The sequence below is a fragment of the Gorilla gorilla genome, chromosome X (assembly GCF_029281585.2).
Source record: "Gorilla gorilla gorilla isolate KB3781 chromosome X, NHGRI_mGorGor1-v2.1_pri, whole genome shotgun sequence".
NCBI classification, from domain to species: domain Eukaryota; kingdom Metazoa; phylum Chordata; class Mammalia; order Primates; family Hominidae; genus Gorilla; species Gorilla gorilla.
The window spans coordinates 89,182,995-89,210,697 of record NC_073247.2 but is presented as its reverse complement, the minus strand read 5'-3'; the positions used below and the strand labels follow the sequence as shown (position 1 = coordinate 89,210,697).

The window sequence follows — 27,703 nt, the reverse complement described above, 5'->3', positions numbered from 1 at the left end:
TTCCAGCTTTTGCCCATTCAGTATGATATTGGCCATGGGTTTGTCATATATTGCTCATATTATTTTGAGATATGTTCCTTCAATGCCTAGTTTATTGAGAGTTTTAAACAATGAAGGCATGCTCAATTTTATTGAAGATGTTTTTTTTGCATCTATTGAGATAATCATGTGGTTTTTGTGTTTAGTTCTGTTTATGTGATGAATCACATTTATTTATTTCCATATGTTGAACCAACCTTGCATTCCAGGGATGACGCCAACTTGATCATGGTGGATAAGCTTTTTGATGTGCTGCTGGTTTCATTCAGTTTGCCATTATTTTATTGAGGATTTTTTTGCATCAGTGTTCATCAAGGATATTGGCCTGAAGTTTTCTTTTTTTGTTGTATCTCTGCCAGGTTTTCATATCAGGATGATACTGGCCTCATAGAATGAGTTACGGAGGAGTCCTTCCTCTGTAATTTTTGGAATAGTTTCAGTATTCAGCTCCTCTTTGTACCTGTGGTAGAATTCGGCTATGAATCCATCTGGTCCTGGGCTTTTTTTGGCTGGTAGGCTATTTATTACTGCCTCAATTTCAGAACATGTTACTAGTCTATTCAGAGATTCAGTTTTTTCCTGGTTCAGTCTTGGAGGGTGTGTTTGTCCAGGAAATTGTCCGTTTCTTCTGGATTTTCTAGTTTATATGCACAGAGGTATTTATATTATTCTCTGATGGTTGTTTGCATTTCTGTGGGGTCAGTGGGGATGTCCCCCTTATTTCTGATTTTATTTTTTATTTGATTTTTATTTGATTTGATTCTTCTTTCTTTTCTTCATTAGCCAAGCTAGCGGTCTAACTATTTTATTAATTTTTTTAAGAAACCACTTCCTGGATTCGTTGAATTTTTTTTTTTTTTTTTTTTTTCCTTAGGGGTTTTCCATGTCTCTGTTTGCTTCAGCTCAGCTCTGATCTTAGTTATTTCTTGTCTTCTGCTAGCTTTGGGGTTTGATTGCTCTTGGTTCTCTAGTTCTTTTAGTTGAGATGTTTGGTTGTTAACGTGAAATCTTTCTAGTTTTGTTTTGTTTTGTTTTGTTTTGTTTGTTTGTTTGTTTGTTTTGAGACGGAGTCTCACTTTGTTGCCCAGGTTGGAATACAATGGTACGATCTCAGCTCACTCCAACCTCCGCCTCCTGGGTTCAAGGGATTCTCCTGCCTCAGCCTCCCAGGTAGCTGGGATTACAGGTACCTGCCACCACGCCTGGCTAATTTTTTGTGTTTTTTAGTAGAGATGGGGTTTCACCATGTTGGCCAGGCTGGTCTCGAACTACTGACCTCAAGTGATCCACCCGCCTCAGCCTGCCAAAGTGCAGGGATTACAGACGTGAGCCACTGTGCCCAGTCTTTCTAGCTTTTTGATGTGGGCATTTTAGTGCTATAAATTTCTCTCCCAGAGATTCTGATGTGTTTTCTCTTTGTTCACATTAGTTTCAAAAAATTTCTTGATTTCTACCTTAATTTCATTATTTACCCAAGAGTCATTAAGGAGCAGGTTGTTCAATTTCCATGTAGTTCTGTGGTTTTGAGTGGATTTCTTATTCTTGAGTTCTAATTTGATTGCGCTGTGGTCTAAGAGACTGTTATGATTTCAGTTCTTTTGCATTTGCTGAGCAGTATTTTCCTATTATGTGATAAATTTTAGAGTATGTGTTGTGTGGCAATGAGAAGAATGTATATTCTGTTGTTTTTGGGTGAAGAGTTCTGTAAATATCTATCAGGTCCACATGATACAGAGCTGAGTTCAGGTCCTGAATATCCTCGTTAATTTTCTGTCTCAATGATCTAATATTGTCAGAGGGGTGTTAAACTCTCCCACTATTATTGTATGGGAGTCTAATTCTCTTTGTAGGTCTCTAAGAACTTGCTTTATGAATCTGGGTGCTCCTATATTGTGTGCATATATATTAAGGATAGCTCTTCTTGATGAATTGAACCCTTTACCATTATGTAATGCTTGTCTTTGTCTTTTTTGATCTTTGTTGTATTAAAATCTGTTTTGTCAGAAACTAGGATTGCTACCCCTGCTTTTTCCTGTTTTCCATTTGCTTGGTAAATTTTCTTGCATCCCTGTATTTTCAGCCTGTGGGTGTCTTTGCACATGAGATGGGTCTCTTGAAGACACCATACTGATGGGGCTTGACTCTTTATCCAACTTGCCATTCTGTGTCTTTTAATTTGGGCAGTTAGCCCATTTCCATTTAAGGTTAGTACTGTTATGTGTGAATTGGATCCTGTCATCGTGATGCTAGCTGGTTATTTTGCAGACTTGTTTGTGTGGTTGCTTCATAGTGTCACTGGACTGCGTACTTCAGTGTTTTTTTTAGTGGCTGATAATGGTTTTTTCTTTCCATATTTAGTGCTTCCTTCAGGACCTCTTGCAAAGCAGGCCTGCTAGTGATGAATTCCCTCAGCATTTGCTTGTCTAAATGGGATCTTATTTCTCCTTTGCTTATGAAGCTTAGTTTGGCTGTATATGAAATTCTGGGCTGGAATTTCTTTTATTTAAGAATGTTGAATATTGGCCCCTAATCTCTTCCAGCTTACAGGTTTTCCGCTAAGAGGTCTGCTGTTAGTCTGATGGGCTTTCTTTTGTGTAAGTGACCTGGCCTTTCTCTCTGGCTGCCCTCAACATTTTTTCTTTCATTTCGACCTTGGATAATCTGATGATTATGTGTCTTGGGGTTGATCTTCTCGTGGAATATCTTACTGGGGTTCTCTGCATTTCTTGAATTTGAATCTTGGCCTGTCTTGCTAGGTTGTGGAAGTTCTCCTCGATGATATCCTAAAGTATGTTTTCCAGCTTGGTTCCATTCTCCCTGTCAGTTTTAGGGACCCCAGTCAGTCGTAGGTTTGGTCTCCTTACATAATCACATAATTCTCAGAGGTTCATTCCTTTTTATTCTTTTTTCTCTATTCTTGTCTGCCTGTCTTATTTCAGAAAGATAGTCTTCCAGCTCTAAGATTCTTTCCTCACCTTGGTCTCTTCTGCTATTGATAGTTTGCATTGTGAAGTTCTCATGTTGTGTTTTTCAGCTCCATCAGGTTGGTTATGTTCCTCTCTAAACTGGCTGTTCTTGCTATCAGCTCCTGTATTGTTTTATCGTGATTCTTAGCTTCTTTGCCTTGGGTTAAAACATGCTTTTTTTTTAGCCCAGCGATATTTGTTATTACTCACCTTCTGAAGCGTATTTCTGTTATTTCATCCTTCTCAGCCTCAGCCCAGTTCTGTGCTCTTGCTGGAGAGGTGTTGCAGTCATTTGGAGAAGAAAAGGCACTCTGGCTTTTTGAGTTTTCAGCATTTATGTATTGACTGTTTCTCATCTTTGTGGGCTTATCTACCTTTGATCCTTGAGGTTGCTAACCTTTGAATGGGTTTTTTTTCGGGGCCTTTTTTTGTTGTTGTTGACATTGCTGCTGTTGTTTTCTGTTTGTTTGTTTTTCTTTTAACAATCACGCCACCCTACTGTAGGGCTCCTGTGGTTAGCTGGGGGTTTGCTCCAGACCCTAGTTTCCTCGGCTTCTCCAGCAGTTGTAGGAGGTGGCTGGCAACCTGCACTGGAAGATCTCACCCAGTCAGGAGGAATGGGATCAGGGACCCACTCAATGAAGCAGTCTGGTTGCTTCTTGGTAGAGCAGGTGTGTTGCACTGGGGTGGACCCTTTTCTTCCTCTGTACCACCTGTATTCTCCATAACCAGCAAGCTGAAATGGCTGATTTAACGGAAGCACAGAGATGGCCGCTGGCCCTCCCCTGGGGAGCTCCCTCCCATGGAGAGATCAGATCTCTGTCTGCAGGAGTGGGTCGGGGCCTGTCAAAGAAGCAGTCTGGCTACAATCTGGCAAGGCAGCTGCACTGTGCCTTGTGCGGGGGAGGAGGGGGTGCTCCTTGTCTGGGTGGTCTGCACTCTCCACAACGGGGAGGCTGGAACAACTGAGTCCCCAGAAACCACAGAGATATCAGCCGCCCCCCACCACCCCCCCCCCCGCCACCCCCAGCTCCCTCCCAGCGAGAGATCAGATCTCTGACCCTGCATGGGAAGTCCTGCTCAGTTTGGAGTGGGTCCGTCTGGTTAAAGAAGCAGTCTGGCCCCCTTATCTGGCAAGGCCACTGCACTGCGCTGTGGGCGGCCCCTCCTCCTCTGGGCCGTGTCCACTCTTCACAGCTGGCAGGCTGTATTGGCTATTTCCCCTGAATTGCAGAGATGGCGACCGCCCCTCCCGCTGGAACTTGGTCTTGTCTCAGGCGGACTTCAGCCCTCTGCTGTTGGCTAGCTGAGATTCCAAGCCAGTGGGTCTTAGCCTGTGAGGTGCGATGGAAATGGGGCCTGCCGAGCCATGCTGCTTGGCTCCCTGTATTCAGACCCCTTCCTAGGGATGTATATGGATGGATTTTACGCCTTGGCGGGGATCCCGGGGCAGGAGCATGCAAAACTCCCAGATCTCTGGGTGCTCCTGAGCTGCTGTTTTGCTGAGACTCCACACAGCTCTGTGTATCAGACCCAAGGTCCTGGTGGAATGGGTTCACAACGGGATCTCCTGCTCCGCATGTTGCAAAGATCCATGGGAGAAGCGTGGTGGCTTCCTGAGCGGGTTGCATAATCACTCACTGCCTCCCCTGGCTGGGGTTGGGGGTTCCTTTTGCTCCACGTGGCTCCTGGATGGGCTGTAGCCCTTCTCCTTGCTCTCCATGCTTTTTGCCTATTCAGTCCCAATGTGAGAACCTGGATATTTCATTTGAAGGTATTGGATTCATTCACCCCTTTTCATGCCTCTCTGTGAGTGCCACAGACCACAGCTGCTTCTCATCAGCCATCTTGCCCTTTGTCCAGTTCCATTTTTATGCAAAGGTGTGTGTGTGTCAATGTGTGGAGGAATAAAATAAAAAAATGGTACTGGTAGTTATTTCCTGGTTTTGTAATTGGATGTTAGTATTGTTTGCATTTCTTTGCTTTGTTCGGTTCTTTGAAAAGAGGATTATAGTAGCCAGGATGGAGGTAATGTTTTAGGCAAAAAATCTGAAACTTTTTAAGATAGAAAACAAACAAATTCACATGTACTTTTCCTGTGACTTACATTGGCATTTCAGTTGACTGTAAGTCAAAAGGAAAGTTATTGCATCATTAGAGGCTGAACCTTCACCATAACCTGACCTTAGACAGTCATGTCTGACTTGATAGGATAGGTTTTAAATCTGGAATTAGTGGGGTGAATACGTTAAAGGGGTTTAGAAATGGCGTTTCTCAAAATAAGTGTCTCCTGAAGATGAAAATGGTAAAATAGTGCGTGGTATTATTTTCAGGCATAGTATAAGCATGAACTGGCCTTTCACAAGTTTGTCTTGAGACTTGTCATTGTTTCAGTTTTTATGTTTTCTTTTGTTAAATTAACATGCTTGTTTTAAAAAGTTCAAAAAGTACAAAAGTACTTTTAGGTTCAGTGGCTCATGCCTGAAATCCCAGCACTTTGGGAAGCCGAGGCAGGTGGATCACTTGAGGTCAGGAGTTCGAGACCAGCCTGGCCAACTTGGTGAAACTCCATCTCTACTAAAAATACAGAAATTAGCCATGCGTGGTAGCGAGTACCTGTAGTCCCAGCTACTCAGCAGGCTGAGGCAGGAGAATCGCTGGAACCTGGGAGGTGGAGGTTGCAGTGAGCGCTGTATTCCAGCCTGGGCAATAGTGAGACTCTGTCTCTAAATAAATAAATAAAAGTTAAAAAGTGCTAAAAGTAAGAAAATAGACATAAGTTCCCCCTCCCCTGGAATCTTTCATTGAATTATCTTTTTTTATCTAAGGGAATAGTTCTGGGAAGTAGAGGAACTGTATCTCAATAAAACAGACATTCTTTGTGGTGTGATAGAATCATCACTACATAGGAGCCAGGAAATTTAGTTTCCAGTCCCAGGTAGTCCTTAGCTGTATAATCGGAAAAAGTTACTTTGCCTCTTTGGGCCTCAATTTCTACTAATTCTATGATGACACAGTTGGACTTAGAAATTTTAGGATGCTAAGGACTGACTTAATAAAGCTTTCCTGGTATCTCAGACATTTTTTAAAAGGCTGTATATGAGTTTGTGTATATGTGTATGTGCACATGCATTTCTGGAAAGGCTTCCCCTCCAACCATTAAAGATATAATCAATGTTATAAATTGTGGTGTTTATAACTGAGAAATAAATACCACACTTGACAATGTTTATTTCCAAAGAATTGGGTATTTTTGTGCTTTTGTTTATTCCTGGTATTTTCATATCATCCTGTTACACACGTGAGCAGAGAATGTGTGTATCATCCATATTTAATTTACAGTCATAGCTAGACTAAGTTATTATCCAATGTTATTGAAAGAATCAGTAGCACAGATAGAAATGAATTAGTTCCTAGTATACAGTTTTCTTGGCCTTTCTCTTAACCAGTTTGCTTTCTTAGAGAAGTGAACTGATCTGACTATGATTAAGATCATTTATTGCTAAACAGAAGTAAAATTAGAGATTATCCATAGAACATTTTAATCTTGTAATTTATTTGGTGTGTTGTAGAACACCTGACTTTTCTCATTATATTTGGTAAATGTGTTAAAAATGTTAAGTCAGTGTTATCTGGTTTTATTTTATCTCTTGAGTCATGTTTGGCATGTATGTGTTGGGGGGGTGGGCATAGGAGTTACACATTTAAGAAAACCCTATCTTTTAGTAGAATAAATTAATGCAGATTGGCCTGTCTTCCTGCCTGCCTGGTCAGTAACAGTGGACTTTGGAGATTGATCTAGTGATGATAAACCTATTGTATGTGGCATAAGCCAGAGAAGTCAGCTTCGATAGCAAGTTTCTACATTGGCGTGAGAGAGAAGCATTTAGTTAACATTTCAAAATAACTAAGCCTGTTAGCATCCATGTATTCTATCAGTAGACTTTATTGAGTCCTGTCATTTGTATGGTCTTTTATTGTTTTTTGTTTTCAACAAAGGAAATAGCACACACATACATCTCAAAATGGAGTATACCTGTTGTAATCTCAGTATTTTGGGAGATCAAGGTGGGAGGATCACTTGAGGCCAGGAATTTGAAACCAGCCTGGGAAACATACTGAGATCCTATGTCTACAAAATTTTTAAAATTAGCCAGGTACAGTGGTATGCACCTGTAGTCCTAGCTACTTGGGAGGCTGAGGCAGGAGAATCACTTGAGCCCAGGAGTTCAAGGCAGCAGTGATCTGTGATCAAACCACTGCACTCCAACTTGGGTGACAACATGGGACCCTATCTAAAAAAAAAAAAAAAAAAGAATTATAAAGTCTCTATTATGATTGTATCTATTAAGAATATCAGTTCTGTTAAGAAAGGAAATAATTGTTTCAAATGTTTATTGGGGTAGCAAGATAAAAAGTTGTTTACAAGATATTAAATATCAGAATATTTGGAATTAGTGTCAGTATTTGCTATTATATAGAAAAAAAACCTGGGGCCTCGTGATTTGAATTTTTCATCTTGAGTTATTTAATACACATTTGAGTTCTTACCACTTTTTGGACCCTATACTCAAGGTGTGTAAAGGCATAATTATTTTCAAATGTGGGCTTTGTCTGTGCAAAAATTTATGAGTGCATTAAGCATCACTAGATGCAGATTAAATTTGAATTCAATGTGCTGTATGTATACCTCCACTACCTTTATTTGATCAGAAATGCACAATTTAGAAAGTGTATTCTAGGAAAACTTGTTAAAAGCTATGGAAAATCCTTCTGTAAAGTGAATTAATTTGCCTTTTATAGATCCAGGTTTTCATATGTGATTTCTTAATGAACAACTTGTGAATATTTTAAATTTATTAAAAGTAACATATCTGTAATTCACTTTAAACCCCCACCCCATCTATCTTTGTGTCTCACTCTCACAGTCATAATTAAACAGAGCAGGAGTTTAGTTGTTCTTACTGAGTATATAAATGATCCCAATTTTTAAGCTTTTAATTTTTTAATCTTAAAAGACTGGCTTAAGATACCATGATTTCTTTAAACTATATATACTATGATAATAAATTGAAAAATGTATATCAATTTAAATTTGACCCATGGGTCTTTACAGTGTAATTTAACATTTACCTTCCTGCAGTTGGAATATAAGGGCTATATGTTTCAGTTAAACTCTCCTATAACTGTTTAGATTAATTTAGATTAGTTTTTTGTTAATATAGTGGTTGGCAGTTGAAATGATTGTGAAAATAAAGTTGTTTATGATGTATAAATAGGAGTAGCCTTGATTTCTAGCACAGGCATCCAATATAGTCACTAATTTAAGCAGACTTATGTTAGCATTTATCAACTCAGAATTAAGCACAAAATAAAATGCATATGAAAAAAATGTTAAGTTGGTGGAAAGACCTTGAAATCTGAAAAGTGGTAATTAAAAAACAATGGAATGCCTAAACCATACTGTATAAACATGAAAGTCTTACATAAGAGGCTGGTGTTACATGTTTTGCTGCTGTTTTTTAGGTAATCTGTCATATATATCAGAAATATATATAGCAATCAGGTTTTAGTTTCTAGTACAGTTGACCATAGAACTATGGAGATATTATACTGTCCAGAGGGGAAAAATAATTGTCTCTTATTTCAACCCCTCTAAACAGGATACCATACTTGCAGAACTCCTTCAGATACATAAAGAACACATTGTAGGATACCATGAACATGATTCTCTTTTGGACCACAAAGAAGAAGAAGAGTTGACTGAAGAAGAAAGAAAAGCAGCTTGGGCTGAGTATGAAGCAGAGAAGAAGGTAGTTGATGCAAAATGCGTTTTTGTTTTTGTTATGTTAGTGATTTGAAAGAGCAATGAAGAAGAAAAGGGTCACATTTGAAACAGGTAATAATAATATAGTGGGTTTTAGGAACACATTCCCCAATTACAAGAATCTCTTTATGGGTTGGTTTCAGCTACCTTTAGTGGTAGAGTAGGAGGAGAAGACAGAAGAAAACAGTTTACACTTAAAGAGTAGTAATCCCATTTCTGCCTAGTATTTGTTGAATTGAGAAATGAGTGGGAAGCCATATATTTAGCATCACTAACCTCCCATCAGTACCCTCTCTGTAGTAACAAACATACAGGAGCTTAGTGTTTGGAGGTTGTAGTAAATGTAGCTTTGCATGTATACCATGAAATCTAAATTTTGGCTAAATATCAGAACACAAAAATATTTCATTATTAGACATTAATGCCATTTGCTCCAGCAGCAACTTTATTTAAGATCATTCTATGTCTGTTTTAAACATCAACCCACTTGAGCAAAAATGTGCCTGAGCATGGGAAACCTTATCCTAATACCTGAATCCTTTTCAAACTCCTAACTTATTGTACCAAACTTCTTTAACATTAGTGTGATGTTCAGAGTCTCATCAGAATTCTTTGAGTTGCCCCCATTCTGTGGGAATTATCAGAAAAAAAAGTACACCTTTAGGGGTTAAAGCTTTCCATGTAATAAGATCTTGGTTTCGGGTGAAAAGGGTGTTTTGTTTGTGTGTGGAAGAGTGTTAATAATTTCCTGGATCTGAGAATGTGGATTCTTTTCTAAACCAGTAGGTGATGTAGAATTTCAAGTTTTAAATCACAATGTGAAAAGTGCATAATTTTTTTGTTTTTAGGGACTGACCATGCGTTTCAACATACCAACTGGGACCAATTTACCCCCTGTCAGTTTCAACTCTCAAACTCCTTATATTCCTTTCAATTTGGGAGCCCTGTCAGCAATGAGTAATCAACAGCTGGAGGTGAGTTGTGAAGTACAAAAGTAGTTTGACATAAATTAAAGGCAATTTCAAGTGCCTTGTTGTTGAGGGTTCCCTATGCAGAAATATCACATTCTCCAAAAGATTACCCCTGAATAGACCAATACATTTTTGTTTTATTTGTTGACCGTTTTGAACCAACATGATGTTGTAAAATGTGGTTTGTTCAGAGCACAAAGGAATCAGTCGGTGAATTAATGTAGTTTGAATTATTTTAATTAAGAAACAATAGGGCTGCTGACTCGCTTGGGAAATAGCACCTTCTTCAGTTATAAAATAGTTATAATAAATTGCTATCTTACTGTTTGAAAGTAAGATAAATATACTCATTAACTTCTATTCTAGTGCATTATAGATGCACAATTAAATATAATGCCCAATATTATGAAATAAATGATTTAAAGCTAGAATCAATTGTAAATTAAGTAGGAAAGACTGGGTTTTTATCATACCAATAATGACTTAATTGAATCTGAAACACATTATAAAACGTGCTTATGGATTCTTCTGCATTATTAAATTATTGGTGTGATAAAACTCAAACTTTTAATCTTCCTAACAAGACTCTTTGAGCATTGATATGTTTTACTCCACTTTATTGATACTGAATTTTGCTGTTCTCTTCAATTATTTAAAGAGTTTTAAAACCGACTGCTATAAGTTGGCAAATGGAAGGATTCCCTATACTTTAACACTATGCTGTCTTTCTGCCTTATATAACTTATTTCTTGCATTCTTCTAGGACCTCATTAATCAAGGAAGAGAAAAAGTTGTAGAAGCAACAAACAGTGTGACAGCAGTGAGGATTCAACCTCTTGAGGATATAATTTCAGCTGTAGTAAGCTAATTGGCAATTGTCTTATTCCAACCTCCAATTTGTACCCTCCACCCCCTACTGCCATTTTTTAAAATTTTTAATTGTTTCCTTCTTATAAATTGATTTGCAATAGTAAAATACTGGTAAAATGGATGGATAATAGTGCCAAACCATAACCCAGCAATTTTACGTAGATGTTGGCACAAAAGAGAAATGGGTAAAATGTAAGAATTGAGAAATCAAACATGGAAATGTATGCATTGTTTACATAAACATTTTAATTACCAGTTGCACAAATTAAATCTAAATTATTGTTTCATTCCAGAGATAGCCAGCCCAGGTACAGCAGTGAACAACTTAGTACCCTGTTTTGCATCATGTTTTTCTTCAGAAAAGAATAAAGGAAAAGGGGGGTTTGGAACCTTGGGAAATCCCGAATATCTTAAAATACCTTAATTATTTTTCCTCAATTGTACAGTAATAAGGAGTAAATAGAAAATTTTTCTTTTAGTGGAAGGAGAACATGAATCTCTCAGAGGCCCAAGTACAGGCGTTAGCATTAAGTAGACAAGCCAGCCAGGAGCTTGATGTTAAACGAAGAGAAGCAATCTACAATGATGTATTGACAAAACAACAGATGGTAAGAATTCTGACGTCTGACTATTTCTAGGTTATGTTTAATTTTCTTGACTTTATAATAAGTTTGTATGACATCTACGTCAGTAATTATTCCTACTATGGAGGGATGGATAGTCATTGATAATTCTGGAAGAAATGTAAAAAACCCAGGAATGTCAAGTAAAAGTAATATATTTTGTTACAAAAATGCAACAGCTACCTAAATGGGAATCCTTGAAGTTTACATATGATCTAGTCCATATAATTTTATTTCTCATATATTCTGGACATCTACGTAGGAATTTTTGCCAGAGTTTTACCACATTTGCCAATTGTATTTTATTTAACTTTTAATTTTTGTGAGTATATAATAGGTATATATATTTATGGGGTACATAAGGTATATTGATACAGGTATACAGTGCATAATAATCACATCAGGATAAAGGACATCTATCACCTCAAGCATTTATCCTTTCTTTGTGTTACAAACAATCCAGTTATACTCTTCTAGTTATTTTTAAATGTGCAATAAATTATTTTTGACTGTAGTCACCCTGTTGTGGTATCAAATACTAGATCTTATTCATTCTAACTATACTTTTGTACCTATTAACCATCCCCCATTACCCCACTCCCTGCTACCCTTCTCAGCCTCTGGTAACTACCATTCTACTCTCTATCATCATGAGTTCAATTGTTTTAGTTTTTAGCTTCCAGAAATAAGTGAGAACATGTGAACTTTGTCTTTCTATGCCTGGCTTATTTCACTTAACATAATGATCTCCAATTCTATGCATGCTATTGCAAATGGCAGTATCTCGTTCTTTTTTATGGCTGAATAGTACTCCATTGTATATATGTACCACATATTCTTTGTTTATTCATCTGTTGGTTGATACTTAGGTTGCTTCCAAATCTTAATGTTGTGAACAGTGCTACAATAAACATGAGAGTGCAGCTACCTCTTCAATATACTGATTTCCTTTCTTTTGGGTATAGACCTAGCAGTGGGACTGGTGAATCATATAGTACCTCTGTTTTTAGTTTTCTGAGGAACCTCCAAACCGTTCTCCATAGTGCTTGTACTAATACACGTTGCTAACAACAGTGTACACAAGTTCCCTTTTCTCCACATCCTCACCAACATTAGTTATTGCCTGTCTTTTGGATAAAGGCCCTTTTAACTGGGGTAAGATGATATTTCATTATCTTTTTTGTTTGGTTGGTTGGTTGGTTTTGTAGAGACGGGGTCTCACTATATTTCCCAGGCTGGTCTCAAACTCTCGGGCTTAAACGATCCTCTGACCTCAGCCTCCCAAAGTGTTGGGATTACAGGCGTGAGTGACCATGCCCAGCCTCTCATTGCAGTGTTGATTTGCATTATCTAATGACTGATGATGTTGAATGCCTTTTCCTATGCCTGTTTGCCATTTGTATGTCTTCTTTCGAGAAATATCTATTCAGATATTTTGCCCATTTTTAAATCTGATTATTAGATTTTTTTTCCTATGCAGTTGTTTGAGCTCCTTATATATTCTGGTTATTAATCCCTTGTCAGTTGGATAGCTTGCAAATATTTTCTCGCATTCTGTGGGTTGTCTCTTCGCCTTGTTGATTGTTTCCTTTGCTGTGCAGAAGCTTTTTAACTTAGTGGTATCCTGTTTGTCCATTTTCTATTTGGTTGCCTGTACTTGTGAGATACTACTCAAGAAATCTTTGCCAGTTCAATGTCCTGGACAGTTTGCCCAGTGTTTTTCTGTAGTAGATTCATAGTTTGAGGTCTCAGATTTAAGTCTTTAATCCATTTTGATTTGAATGTTTTATATGGCAAGAGCTTGGGGTCTTCTTTCATTGTTCTGCGTATGGATATCCAGCTTCCACAGCACCATTTATTAATGAGACTGTCCTTTCTTCAATGCATGTTCATGGCACCTGTGCAAAAAATGAGTTTACTGGTGTGTGGATTTGTTTCTGGGTTCTCACTTCTGTTCTCTTGGTCTGTGTGTCTGTTTTTATGCCAGTACCATGCTGTTTTGGTTACTGTAGCTCTATAGTATCATTTGAAGTCAGGTAATGTGATTCCTCCAGTTTTGTTCTTTTTGCTCACTACAGCTTTGCCTATTGTGGGTCTTCTGTGGTTCCATGAAAAGTTCAGAATTTTTTTTTTTTATTTCTGTGAAGAATGTCATTGGTATTTTGATAAGGATGCATTGTATCTATGGATTGCTTTGGGTAGTATGGACATTTTAACAATATTAATTTATCCAATCCATGAACATGGAAGATCTTTTCATTTTTTTATACCCTCTTCCATTTCTTTCATCAGCATTGTGTAGTTTTCATTGTAGACATCTTTCACTTCTTTGGTTAAGTTTATTCCTAGGTATTTAATTTTGACTGTGGCTACTGTAAATGGGATTACTTTCTCAATTTCTTTTTCAGATTATTCACTGCTGGCATTTAGAAATGCTGCTGATTTTGTATGCTGCCACTTTACTAAGTTTGTTTATCAGTTCTAAAATATTTTTGGTGGAGTCTTTAGGTTTTTCCAAATACCAGATCATAACATTTGCAAACAGGATAATTTGACTTCTTCTTTTCCAACTGGGATGCCCTTTATTTCTTTCTCTTGTCTGATTGCTCTAGCTGTGACTTCCAGAACTATGTTGAATAACAGTGGTAAAAGCTGGCATCCTTGTTGTGTTCCAATTTTTAGAAGAAAGTCTTTCAGTTTTTCCCCATTGAGTATGATACTGGCTGTGAGTCTGTCAATATATGGCTTTTATCGTGTTGAGGTATGTTCCTTCTATAACTGGTATTTTGAGGATTTATATCATGAAAGGATCTTGAATATTATCAGATGTTTTTTCAGCATCAGTTGAAATTATCATACAATTTTTGTCCTTCATTCTGTTATTTGATGTATCACATTGATTGATTTGCATATGTTAAATCATCCTTGAAGCCCTTGGATAAATCCCACTTGGTCATGTTCAACAACACCTTTTTAATGTGTTGTTGAATTGTGTTTGCTATTATTTTGTTGAGGATTTTTGCATGAATGTTCATCTCAGATATTGCCCTGTAGTTTTCTTTTTTGATGTGTTTGTCTGGTTTTGGTATTAGGGTGTTACTGGCCTTATAGAATGTGTTTGAAGTATTCCCTCCTCCTCTACTTGTCACAGCAGTTTGAGGAAGATTGGTATTAGTTCTTTAAATGTTTGGTAAAATTCAGCAGTGAAGACATTGGTTTCCAGGCTTTTCTTTGCTGGAAGACTTTTTATTACAGCTTTAATCTCGTTACTTGTTACTGCTCTGTTCAGATTTTGGATTTCTTAATGTTTCAATCTTGGTAGATTGTATGAGTCTTGGAATTTATCCATTTCTTCTAGGTTTTCCAATTTTTTGCATGTAGTTTGTCATAGGAGCCTCTAATGATCCTTTGAATTTCTTTGGTATCAGTTTTAATATCTACTTTTTGATCTCTGATTTTGTTTACTTGAATCTTCTCCTTTTTCTTAATCTGGCTAACGGTTTGTCGGTTTTGTTTATCTTCTCAAAAAACCAACTTTTTATTTATTTCTGTGCTGATCTTTATTATTCATTTTACTAATTTGGGGTTTTATTTTCTTTTGTTTTTCTAGTTCTTTAAGATGCATTGGTAGGTGTTTAATTGAAGTTTTTTTTTCTTTTCTGATGCACACACTTAGAGCTGTAAACTTTCCTCTTAGTAATGCTTTTGCTGTATCTCATAGGTTTTTGTATGTTGTGTTTCCTTTATCATTCTTTTTAAGAAGTTTTTCAGTTTTCTTCTTAATGTCTTCTTTGACCCACTGGTCATTCAGGAGCATATTGTTCAATTTTCATGTGTTTATATAGTTTCAAAAATTCCTCTTGTTATTGATTTCTAGTTTTATTCCATTGTGGTCAGAGAAGAAACTTGATATGATTTCATTTGTTTGAATGTTTTAAGACTTGTTTTGTGGCCTAATATATGGTCTTTCCTTGAGAATGATTTATGTGCCAAGGAAAAGAATGTATATTCTGTGACCATTGGATGAAATGTCCTGTAAATATCTATTTGGTCTATAGTGCAGAATAAGTCCGTTGGTTTTTTTTGTTGATTTTCTGTCTGGATGATCTGTCCAATGTGTAAAGTTGAGGTGTCGAAGTCTCCAGCTATTATTATTTTGGGGTCTGTCTCTCTATTTAGCTCTAATAATATTTGCTTTTTATATCTGGTGCTCCAGTGTTGGGTGCACATATATTTACAATTGTTGTATCTTGTTGCTGAATTGACCCCTTTATCATTATATAATGACCATCGTTGTCTCTTTTTATATTTTTTGTCTTGAAATCTGTTTTGGCTGATGTAAGTATAGCTAGTCCTGCTCTTTTTTGGTTTCCATTTTCATGAAATATCTTTTTTCATCCCTTTATTTTCACTGTATATGTGTCTTTATAGATACAATGTATTTCTTATAGGAAACAGATGGTTGGGTCTTTTTTAAAAATCCATTCAGACACTATATGTCTTGATTGGAGAGTTTAGTCCATTTATATTCACTGTTATTCTTTTTTTTAAACTTTCATTTTAAGTTCATGGATACATGTGCAGGTTTGTTATATAGGTAAATCTGTGTCACGGGTTTGTTGTACAGATTATTTTGTCACCCAGGTATTAATCCTAGCACCCATAAGTTATTTTTCCTGATCATCTCCCTCCTCTCAGCCTCCAACCTCTGGTCAGCCCCAGTGTCTGTTATTGCCCTCTATGTGTTCATGTGTTCTCATCGTTTAGTTCCCACTTTTTAGTGAAAACATATGGTATTTGGTTTCCTGTTCCTGCATTAGTTTGCTAAGGATAATGGCCTCCAGCTCCATCCATGTTCCTGCAAAGGACATGATCTTGTTCTTATTATTAGGTTTATAGAAGATATTAGTAAAATTAAATAAATAGATTGACAACAGTCTTGAAAATGTGTGCTGAGGTCTGGGCTCAGCATTACAAGCCGAGAATGAGGAAGTAGATTTTTGATCTCTGAGATTTCTAATAGTTGAGTCAGCTACTGTTGGAATGAGAAAAGCTCTAGTTGTCTATAACATGTTGAATTTGTCAGACTCTTTGTGATGAGCTGTGTTCAATAAACCAAATGCAGAGGCATTAGTAGCAGGCTATGGCTCTGCTAGCTGAGCTTTGGAAATCACAGGATGCAACGCCTCAATTTTTGCTGTGGAACTTGATAATGGGGCATTCCGTAATGAATGCCGTATGAGGGGACATGAGTATGAGTAGGCAGAGGGCACATGTATCTAGAGCTTCAGTCACTGTAGGTATCAGGAAGAAAGGCACATTTAGAATACACCTTTACACACGTGGATTTTTTTTTTTACCCCTCCTGAACTTTTTCTTTATTTTTATTTTTTATTTCCACATTTTCTTTATCCAGTCTACCATTGATAGGCATTTAGCTTTATTCCATGTTTTTGCTTTTGTGGATAGTGCTGCAATGAACATATACGTGTGTCATTATAATAGAACAATGTATGTTCCTTTGAATTTATACCCAGTAATAGGATTGCAGGGTTGAATGGTAGTTCTGTTTTTAGCTCTTTGAGGAACTACCACACTGCTTTCCACAATGGATGAACTAATTTACACTCCCACCAGCAGTGTATAAGCATTCCTTTTTCTCTACAACCTCACCAGCATCTTTTGACTTTTTAATAATGGCCATTCTGACTGGTGTAAGGTATCTCATTGTGGTTTTGATTTGCCTTTCTCTAATGATCAGTGATGTTCAGCTTTTCTTCATATGATTGTTGGCCATGTGTGTGTTTTCTTTTGCAAAGTGTCTGTTCATGTCCTTTGCCCACTTTTTAATGGGATTGTTATTTTCTTCTGTATTTCTTTAAGTTCCTTATAGATAATGGATATTAGTTGCTAGATGGATAGTTTGCAAAACTTTTCTGCAATTCTGTAGGTTGTCTCTCTACTCTGTTGATAGTTTCCTTTGCTGTGCAGAAGCTCTTTAGTTTAGTTGGATCTCATTTGTCCATTTTTGCTTTTGTTGCAATTGCTTTTGGCATCTTCATCATGAAATCTTTGCCCATTCCTATATCCAGAATTATATTGCTTAGGTTGTCTTCCAGGGTTTTTATAGTTTTCGGGTTTACGTTTAAGTATTTAATGCATCTTGAGTTGATATTTGTATATGGTGTGTAAGGAGGGGGTCCAGTTTCAATCTTCTCCCTGTGGCTAGCCAATTACCCCAGCACTGTTTATTGAGTAGGGAGTCCTTTCCCCATTACTTGTTTTTGTCAACTTTGTCAAAGATCAGATGGTTGTAGGTGTGTGGCCTTATTTCTGAGCTGTCTATTCGGTTCCGTTGGTCTGTGTGTCTTTTTGTACCAGTACCACACTGTTTTGGTTACTGTAGCTCTGTAGTATAGTTTGAAGTTGTATAGCATAATGCCTCCAGCTTTGTTCATTTTGCTTACGATTGCCTTGGTTATTCAACCTTTTTTTTGTTGTTCCATATGAATTTTAAAATAGTTTTGTCTAGTTTATGAAGAATATCATTAGTAGTTTGATAGGAATAGCATTGAATGTATAAATTGCTTTGGGCAGTATGACCATTTCAACAATATTGATTCTTCCTATCCATGAGCATGGAATGTTTTTCCATTTGTTTTGACATCTCTAATTTCTTTTAGCAGTCTTTTGGAGTTCTCATTGTAGAGACCTTTTACCTCCCTGGTTAGCTGTATTCCTAGGTATTTTATTCTTTATTGTGGCAGTTGTGAATGGGATTGCATGCCTGATTTGCCTCTTTGCTTGACTTTTGTTGGTGTATAGGAATGCTACTGATTTTTGTACGTTGATTTTGTACCCTGAGATATTGCTGAAGTTGTTTATCAGCTTAAGAAGCTTTTTGGGCCAAGACTAGAGTTTTCTAGATACAGAATCATGGCATCTGCATACTGTGATAGTTTGACTTTCTCTCTTCCTATTTGGATAACCTTTACTTATTTCTGTTTCCTGATTGCTCTGCCCAGGACTTCTAATACTATGTTGAATAGGAGTGGTGATAGAGGGCATCCTTGTCTTGTGCCAGTTTTCAAGATGAATACTTCCAGCTTTTGCCCATTCAGTATAATGTTGGCTGTGGGTCTCCTCCTGCAGAATTCCAGAGGCCCGAGGCAAGAGCCAGTTGCTTCTTGCCACTTCAACTCACTCATTCCCCTGGAGTTCTTGTGGGCCAGGAACGCGTCCTGGTGTGCAGTAGCCCCATTCAGGGTTCCCAGCTTCCTCCTCCAACCAAGCTTCTGTTTCTTCCCTCCGCCCACTCTCATTGCCTTCTCTCTGAAGATCTGTTAGGAGTGTGCCAGTCATCCTTGTCTTTCGGTGGCAGCTTTTCCACCTTGCTGCATCTAGTCATCCATCTTGCCCAACCCCATTATTCTTTTTTTTTTTTTTTGAGATGGAGTCTCACTCTGTCGCCCAGGCTGGAGTGCAGTGGCGCAATCTCGGCTCACTGCAAGCTCCGCCTCCCGGGTTCAGGCCATTCTCCTGTCTCAGCCTCCTGAGTAGCTGGGACGACAGGCGCCCGCCACCACGCCCAGCTAATTTTTTGTATTTTTAGTGGAGACGGGGTTTCACCGTGTTAACCAGGATGGTCTCAGTCTCCTGACCTTGTGATCCTCCCGCCTCAGCCTCCCAAAGTGCTGGGGTTACAGGCGTGAGCCACTGCGCCCAGCCTCCAACCCCATTATTCTTGATAAGTTAGGACTTACTCCTGCCATTTTGTTATTTGTTTTCTGGTTGTTTTGTGATCCCTGTCTTCCTTCTTTTCTTCCTATCATCCTTTTAGTTAAGGCAATTTTCTGTGGTTGTATGTTTTAATTTCTTTTATTATTATTTTTTTGAGACAGAGTTTCACTCTGTCGCCCAGGCTGGAGTGCAGTGGCATGATCTCAGCTTACTGCAATCTCTGCCTTCCCGGGTTTGAGCGATTCTCCTGCCTCAGCCTCCTGAGTAGCTGGAATTATAAGCACCCACCACCATGCGCAGCTAATTTTCACATTTTTACTAGAGACAGGGTTTCACCATGTTGGCCAGGCTGGTCTCGAACTACTGACCTCAGGTGATCCATCCACCTTGGCCTCCCAAAGCGCTGGGATCACAGGCCTGAGCCACCGCGCCCGGCATGATTTCTTGCTTATAGTTTTTTGTTTATCTGTTGTATGTTTGTTTTTTTGAAGTTACCATGAGGCTTGCAAATAATATAATGCATCATTTTAAGCTGATGATAACACTGATTGCATAAACAAGCAAACAAAGTAACAAACAAGCAAAGAGAAAACTAATGTTCTATTGCCAGTGAGTTTTATACCTTCATGTAACTTTTCGTTGTTTGTTAACATCCTTTTCTTTCAGATTGAGAAACTCCCTTTAATATTTCTTGTAGGACAGGTTTGATATTGAAATTCCTCAGCTTCTGTTTGTGTGGGAAAGTCTTTATTTCTCCTTCGCATTTGAAACATATTTTCACCAGATATGTTCTTCTAGGGTAAAAGTTTTTTGTTTGTTTGTTTTTTTGTTCCTTCACCCCTTTAAATATCTCATGTCACTCTCTCCTGGCCTGTAAGTTTTCTACTGAAAAGTCTACTGCCAGATGTATTGGAGCTCCTTTGTATGTTATTTGTTTCCTTTCTCTTGCTGCATTTAGTATCCTTTCTTTATCCTTGACCTGTGAGAGTTTGATTATTAAATGGTGGGAGGTAGTCTTCATTAGGTTAAATCTGCTTGGTGTTCCATAACCTTCTTTTTCTTGAATATTGATAGTTTTCTCTAGGTTTGGGGAATTCTCTGTTGTTATCCCTTTGAATAAACTTTATACCCCTGTCTGTCTCTCTGCCTCCTCTTTAAGGCCAATAACTCTTAGATTTGCCCATTTGAGGCTATTTTCTAGATCTTGTAGATGTGCTTCATTGTTTTTTGTTCTTTTTTCTTTTGTCTCCTCTGATGGTACATTTTCAAATAGCCTGTCTTCAAGCTTACTAATTCTTTCTTCTCCTTGATCAGTTCTGCTATTAAGAGACTCTTAATACATTCTTCAGTATGTCAATTGCATTTTTTGACTCCAGAATTTCTGCTTGATTCTTTTAAATTATTTCAATATCTTTGTAAAATTTATCTGATGTGATTATCAGTTTCTTCTCCATATTATCTTGAATTTCATTGAATTTCCTCAAGATAGCTCTTTTGAATTCTCTGTCACATATATTCACATGTATCTGTCTCTCTAGGATTGGTCCCTGAGGCCTTATTTAGTTCATTTGGTGATGTCGTGTTTCCTGGATGGTCTTGATGGTTGTGGACATTGATTCGTGTCTGGGCATTGAAGAGTTAGGTATTTATTATAATCTTTGTAGTCTAGCCTTGTTTGTACCCATCCTTCTTGGGAAGGCTTTCTAGGTATTCAAAGGGAGTTGGATATTGTGATCTAATGGTCACTGCATCTGTATCTGCATTAGAAGGCATCCCAAACCGTGACTCTTGTAGTCTTGCAGACTCATAGAGGTACCGCCTTGGTGGTCTTGGATAAGATCTGGAAGAATTGTCTGGATTACCAGGCAGAGACTCTTGTTCTCTTCCCTTACTTTCTCCCAAACAGAATCTCTCTCTGTCTGTGCTAAGCTGTCTGGAAAGCTGGTGGAGAGGTGACACAAGCACCCCTCTGGCTCCCTTCACGGGGACCACACTGGGTTAGACCTGAAGCCTGCATAGCAATGGGTCTCACCCAAGATCCACAGTAACTACTGGCCTCCGCCTTTGTTTGCTCAAGGCTCTAAGGCTCCACATTCAGCAGGTGGCAAAGCCAGCTCCTCTTGTGTCCTTCCCTTCTGGGCTGCAGATTTCCCCCAGCCCTAGGCCGACCCCAAGATGCTATCTAAGATCCAGGGCCTGGAGTCAGAATCTTTAGGAATCTGCCTGGAGCTCTATTCTACTTCGGCTGAGCTGGCACCCAAGCCATAAGACAAAATCTTTCTACCCTTCCCTCCGCTTTTCACAAGCAAAGGAGTCTCTCCCTCTGACCACTAGCACCCCAGGCCCACAGCAGGTATTGCCTGGCTACTGCTGATGTTCACTCAGGGCCCAAGGGCTCTTCAGTCAGCTTGTGTTAAATGCTACCAGGACTACGTCTCTCCCTTCTGGGCAGTGGGCTCCCCTCCAGCCCAGGGAAGGTCCACAAATGCCATCCAAAAGCCAAGGCCTGGAATTAGGGTCCCCGAGGGTCTGCTTGGTACCTTAGCCCACTGTGGCTGAGCTGGTACCTAAGCTGTATGTCAAAGTTCTCTTTACTCTTTCGTCTTCTTTTCTCAAGCAGGAGTCTCTTCCCATAGTGTCCACAGCTGGGAATGTGCTATGTCACACCTGAAGGTAGCATGTCTCTGAGTCTCACTGAAGGCCCACTGCAAGTACTACCTGGGTACCACTGCTGGTTATTCAGGGCCCAAGGGCTCTTTAGACAACAGATGTTGAATCCTGTCAGGATTGAGTCATTTCCTTCAAGAGAATGAGTTTCCTCTGGCCCAGGTTATGTCTGGAAATGTCATCCAGGAGCTAGGGCCTGGAACAAGGGCCTCAGGACTCTGCCTGGTGCCCTGTCCTGCTGTGGCTGACGTGATATTCAAGCTGCAATACAAAGTCGTCTTTACTCTTCCCTCTCCTCTCCTCACCTCAAGCAAAAGGAAAGAGTCTCTCCTGGAGCTGTGAGCTGTGCTGCTTGGGGTTTGCAAAGGTGTGGCACAAGCAATCTCCTGGCCACCCTGGCTGGTGTCTCACTAGGTCATGTGCCCCCCCACCCCCCAGTCCACTGGCTTTCAGCCCAGCCCAGCCCAGGACTTGGAGTCTTGGTGGCCTAGATTGCCTTTCCGGTTTATTTAGGCCCCCAGAACTCTTTAGTCCACAGTGGCAAAGCTTGTCGGAACTCGGGTTCTGCCTGCTGGGATAGGTGATTTCCCTCTGGCTGTGGCTGGTGTAAATGCTCCCTCTGTGGGTGCCAGCTGAGTTCTGCCTGGTGTTTCTTTTCACTGTGACAGGGCAGCCCTGAGTTCCAATGCAGAGTCCCATAATCACCGTACTCTTTTCCTGCAAGCACACAGATTCTCCCTGCCACACGGCTGCTGCCAGGGGATGAGTGAGGGGTGGCATTGGCAGTTCAAGACTGTCTTTCCTACCCCCTTTAGTGCCTCTTTCAGTGATATGAAGTTAAAATCTGGTACAGTGATTGCTCACCTGAGTTTTGGTTCTCATGAAGGTGATTTTATTGCAGATAGTTTTTCAATTTGGTGTTCCTTCGGGGAGGACGATCAGTGGAGGCTTCTATTCAGCCATCTTGCTCTGCCTCCAGTCACATTTGCCATTGTTAAACAACCTCGAAACAGTAGTATACTTATCAGTGTGTTTAATTTGAGAATAAAAGGTAGAGCTATGGATGATACATATCAAAGGTTCCTACTAAGTTATATAATTCTTTAAAAGGGTACTGTATTCCAGGATCCTTGATCATGTTTCCCAACACAGTCGTTTGCCAGCCTTCTGCCTTATACTTGGAAATTTCTACGCTTGACACCAGGGAATCTATTTCTGTGGCATATATTTTACTTAGAAAGCACTGCAGGGTTATGTGGTTTTACAATATATTAGTAAATTTGAGATATTCCTGGTCAGAATTATTCCTACTGCAAGTGCCTTTCCCTTTGGTGTTTGTCACTAAAATGTTTGTCTGTCATCATGTGAAATATTCAAAAGAATGACAAAGAAAGGAGTCTTAACAAAAAGTGTTGTAACTAATACTTGAGACTAATCACAGTACAGAACACGTTACTATGGCAACTAACCTAAATGCTGCTTGCAATATAATAGTCAAGACATTAAGAGAATTTAGCCCTAAACGATCTTACTAACTGGTTTCTACAGTAATGGTCCTGTGAATGCCATCACATTAGTAATGGTGTTAACAATAATGTGTTTTCCTTTTGGTGTGGTACCCCCTTAACAAATTGATTTTAAGTCAAAACTTGATACCTCTTTTGAGACAGGTCATGCACTTGTAATGACTCCCATTTTTTCTCTATAGTTAATCAGCTGTGTTCAGCGAATACTTATGAACAGAAGGCTCCAGCAGCAGTACAATCAGCAGCAACAGCAACAAATGACTTATCAACAAGCAACACTGGGTCACCTCATGATGCCAAAGCCTCCAAATTTGATCATGAATCCTTCTAACTACCAGCAGATTGATATGAGAGGAATGTATCAGCCAGTGGCTGGTGGTATGCAGCCACCACCATTACAGCGTGCACCACCCCCAATGAGAAGCAAAAATCCAGGACCTTCCCAAGGGAAATCAATGTGATTTTGCACTAAAAGCTTAATGGATTGTTAAAATCATAGAAAGATCTTTTATTTTTTTAGGAATCAATGACTTAACAGAACTCAACTGTATAAATAGTTTGGTCCCCTTAAATGCCAATCTTCCATATTAGTTTTACTTTTTTTTTAAAAAAAATAGGACATACCATTTCTTCCTGACATTTGTCAGTGATGTTGCCTAGAATCTTCTTACACACACTGAGTACAGAAGATATTTCAAATTGTTTTCAGTGAAAACAAGTCCTTCCATAATAGTAACAACTCCACAGATTTCCTCTCTAAATTTTTATGCCTGCTTTTAGCAACCATAAAATTGTCATAAAATTAATAAATTTAGGAAAGAATAAAGATTTATATATTCATTCTTTACATATAAAAACACACAGCTGAGTTCTTAGAGTTGATTCCTCAAGTTATGAAATACTTTTGTACTTAATCCATTTCTTGATTAAAGTGATTGAAATGGTTTTAATGTTCTTTTGACTGAAGTCTGAAACTGGGCTCCTGCTTTATTGTCTCTGTGACTGAAAGTTAGAAACTGAGGGTTATCTTTGACACAGAATTGTGTGCAATATTCTTAAATACTACTGCTCTAAAAGTTGGAGAAGTCTTGCAGTTATCTTAGCATTGTATAAACAGCCTTAAGTATAGCCTAAGAAGAGAATTCCTTTTTCTTCTTTAGTCCTTCTGCCATTTTTTATTTTCAGTTATATGTGCTGAAATAATTACTGGTAAAATTTCAGGGTTGTGGATTATCTTCCACACATGAATTTTCTCTCTCCTGGCACGAATATAAAGCACATCTCTTAACTGCATGGTGCCAGTGCTAATGCTTCATCCTGTTGCTGGCAGTGGGATGTGGACTTAGAAAATCAAGTTCTAGCATTTTAGTAGGTTAATTAACTGAAGTTGTGGTTGTTAGGTTCACACCCTGTTTTATAAACAACATCAAAATGGCAGAACCATTGCTGACTTTAGGTTCACATGAGGAATGTACTTTTAACAATTCCCAGTACTATCAGTATTGTGAAATAATTCCTCTGAAAGATAAGAATCACTGGCTTCTATGCGCTTCTTTTCTCTCATCATCATGTTCTTTTACCCCAGTTTCCTTATATTTTTTTCAATTGTTTCAGAGTTTTTTTTTTTAGTTTAGATTGTGAGGCAATTATTAAATCAAAATTAATTCATCCAATATCCCTTTACTAGAAGTTTTACTAGAAAATGTATTACATTTTATTTTTTCTTAATCCAGTTCTGCAAAAATGACCTATAAATTTATTCATGTACAATTTTGGTTACTTGAATTGTTAAAGAAAACATTGTTTTTGACTATGGGAGTCAACTCAACATGGCAGAACCATTTTTGAGATGATGATACAACAGGTAGTGAAACAGCTTAAGAATTCCAAAAAAAAAAAAAAGAAAACTGGGTGTGGGCTTTGCTTTAGGTATCACTGGATTAGAATGAGTTTAACATTAGCTAAAACTGCTTTGAGTTGTTTGGATGATTAAGAGATGGCCATTTTTATCTTGGAAGAACTAGTGGTAAAACATCCAAAAGCACTAGGATTTTGATACAGAATTTGTGAGGTTTGGTGGATCCACGCCCCTCTCCCCCACCTTCCCATGATGAAATATCACTAATAAATCCTGTATATTTAGATATTATGCTAGCCATGTAATCAGATTTATTTAATTGGGTGGGGCAGGTGTGTATTTACTTTAGAAAAAATGAAAAAGACAAGATTTATGAGAAATATTTGAAGGCAGTACACTCTGGCCAACTGTTACCAGTTGGTATTTCTACAAGTTCAGAATATTTTAAACCTGATTTACTAGACCTGGGAATTTTCAACATGGTCTAATTATTTACTCAAAGACATAAATGTGAAAATTTTAGGCAACCTTCTAAATCTTTTTCACCATGGATGAAACTATAACTTAAAGAATAATACTTAGAAGGGTTAATTGGAAATCAGAGTTTGAAATAAAACTTGGACCACTTTGTATACACTCTTCTCACTTGACATTTTAGCTATATAATATGTACTTTGAGTATAACATCAAGCTTTAACAAATATTTAAAGACAAAAAAATCACGTCAGTAAAATACTAAAAGGCTCATTTTTATATTTGTTTTAGATGTTTTAAATAGTTGCAATGGATTAAAAATGATGATTTAAAATGTTGCTTGTAATACAGTTTTGCCTGCTAAATTCTCCACATTTTGTAACCTGTTTTATTTCTTTGGGTGTAAAGCGTTTTTGCTTAGTATTGTGATATTGTATATGTTTTGTCCCAGTTGTATAGTAATGTTTCAGTCCATCATCCAGCTTTGGCTGCTGAAATCATACAGCTGTGAAGACTTGCCTTTGTTTCTGTTAGACTGCTTTTCAGTTCTGTATTGAGTATCTTAAGTACTGTAGAAAAGATGTCACTTCTTCCTTTAAGGCTGTTTTGTAATATATATAAGGACTGGAATTGTGTTTTTAAAGAAAAGCATTCAAGTATGACAATATACTATCTGTGTTTTCACCATTCAAAGTGCTGTTTAGTAGTTGAAACTTAAACTATTTAATGTCATTTAATAAAGTGACCAAAATGTGTTGTGCTCTTTATTGTATTTTCACAGCTTTGAAAATCTGTGCACATACTGTTTCATAGAAAATGTATAGCTTTTGTTGTCCTATATAATGGTGGTTCTTTTGCACATTTAGTTATTTAATATTGAGAGGTCACGAAGTTTGGTTATTGAATCTGTTATATACTAAATTCTGTAAAGGGAGATCTCTAATCTCAAAAAGAATTTACATACCAGGAAGTCCATGTGTGTTTGTGTTAGTTTGGATGTCTTTGTGTAATCCAGCCCCATTTCCTGTTTCCCAACAGCTGTAACACTCATTTTAAGTCAAGCAGGGCTACCAACGCACACTTGATAGAAAAGCTGCTTACCATTCAGAAGCTATAGCAGGTAGATGGAAACCTTATTACCTGGCCTCCAAATAAGCTGAATATTTTGTAGCCTTCCCTTAGCTATGTTCATTTTCCCTCCATTATCATAAAATCAGATCGATATTTATGTGCCCCAAACAAAACTTTAAGAGCAGTTACATTCTGTCCCAGTAGCCCTTGTTTCCTTTGAGGGTAGCATGTTGTGAGGCTATAGAGACTTATTCTAACAGTAAAACAGGTCAATCCTTTTACATGTTTATTATACTAAAAATTATGTTCAGGGTATTACTACTTTATTTCACCAGACTCAGTCTCAAGTGACTTGGCTATCTCCAAATCAGATCTACCCTTAGAGAATAAACATTTTTCTACCGTTAATTTTTTTCAAGTCTATAATCTGAGCCAGTCCCAAAGGAGTGATCAAGTTTCAGAAATGCTTTCATCTTCACAACATTTTATATATACTATTATATGGGGTGAATAAAGTTTTAAATCCAAAATATATACTGTGTCAAAGCTCAATATGTGCCAGGTAACTAAACTGTTAACATCACTAGCGTTGGATGTAATAACAGGATAGTGGCTCACCCCTAAGAGCTGCCATAAAATTCCATTATGATAGGTGCTACCACCCTCTCTTTGGAACAACCTTCCTGACACCATTGTGCCACTAAACTAAGGGAATCATCCTTCCTCGCTTTCTAGGGATCTGTCTTTTTGATAGCGACTGTTGCACACACCTTCATCAAGAAAGAGAGCATATAAATTGAGGCCATTAGTAAAGATAAGGATACAACTATAATTGAAAGAATGAAGGAGTGAGGCAAATCCTAAAATACTGCAGGCAGGCCGTCTTTAATACAGCATATCACAAGCAATCTCTACCCAGCAACACTCCCCCACATTAAGTTCCTGAACATTCTACCCTTCTCTGATAGAAACATGTAAGGGATGAGGGAGCTTGGCTGTAATCTTCAGCTTTGCAAATACAATGACTATTAAGAGACTTTCCTATTAAGTATACCCAGGTCCATCCCTATG

At 38.1% G+C, this 27,703-nt stretch overlaps 1 protein-coding gene across 9 annotated transcripts in view; it reads left to right on the top strand.

The window, feature by feature from the left end:
• The window catches only part of ATRX (ATRX chromatin remodeler), a 282,427-nt gene extending 256,101 nt beyond the window's left edge, over positions 1-26,326 (top strand). For all 9 annotated transcript variants that reach the window (XM_055376622.2, XM_019019449.4, XM_055376624.2 and 6 more), the window contains 5 exons: positions 8,669-8,818; positions 9,681-9,806; positions 10,567-10,662; positions 11,153-11,281; positions 23,412-26,326. In XM_055376622.2, coding sequence (XP_055232597.1) covers positions 8,669-8,818; positions 9,681-9,806; positions 10,567-10,662; positions 11,153-11,281; positions 23,412-23,690 — 780 coding nt within the window. In that variant the 3' untranslated portion in view covers positions 23,691-26,326. The remainder of the gene's footprint in view (positions 1-8,668; positions 8,819-9,680; positions 9,807-10,566; positions 10,663-11,152; positions 11,282-23,411) is intronic.
• Positions 26,327-27,703: the final 1,377 nt, after the last annotated feature.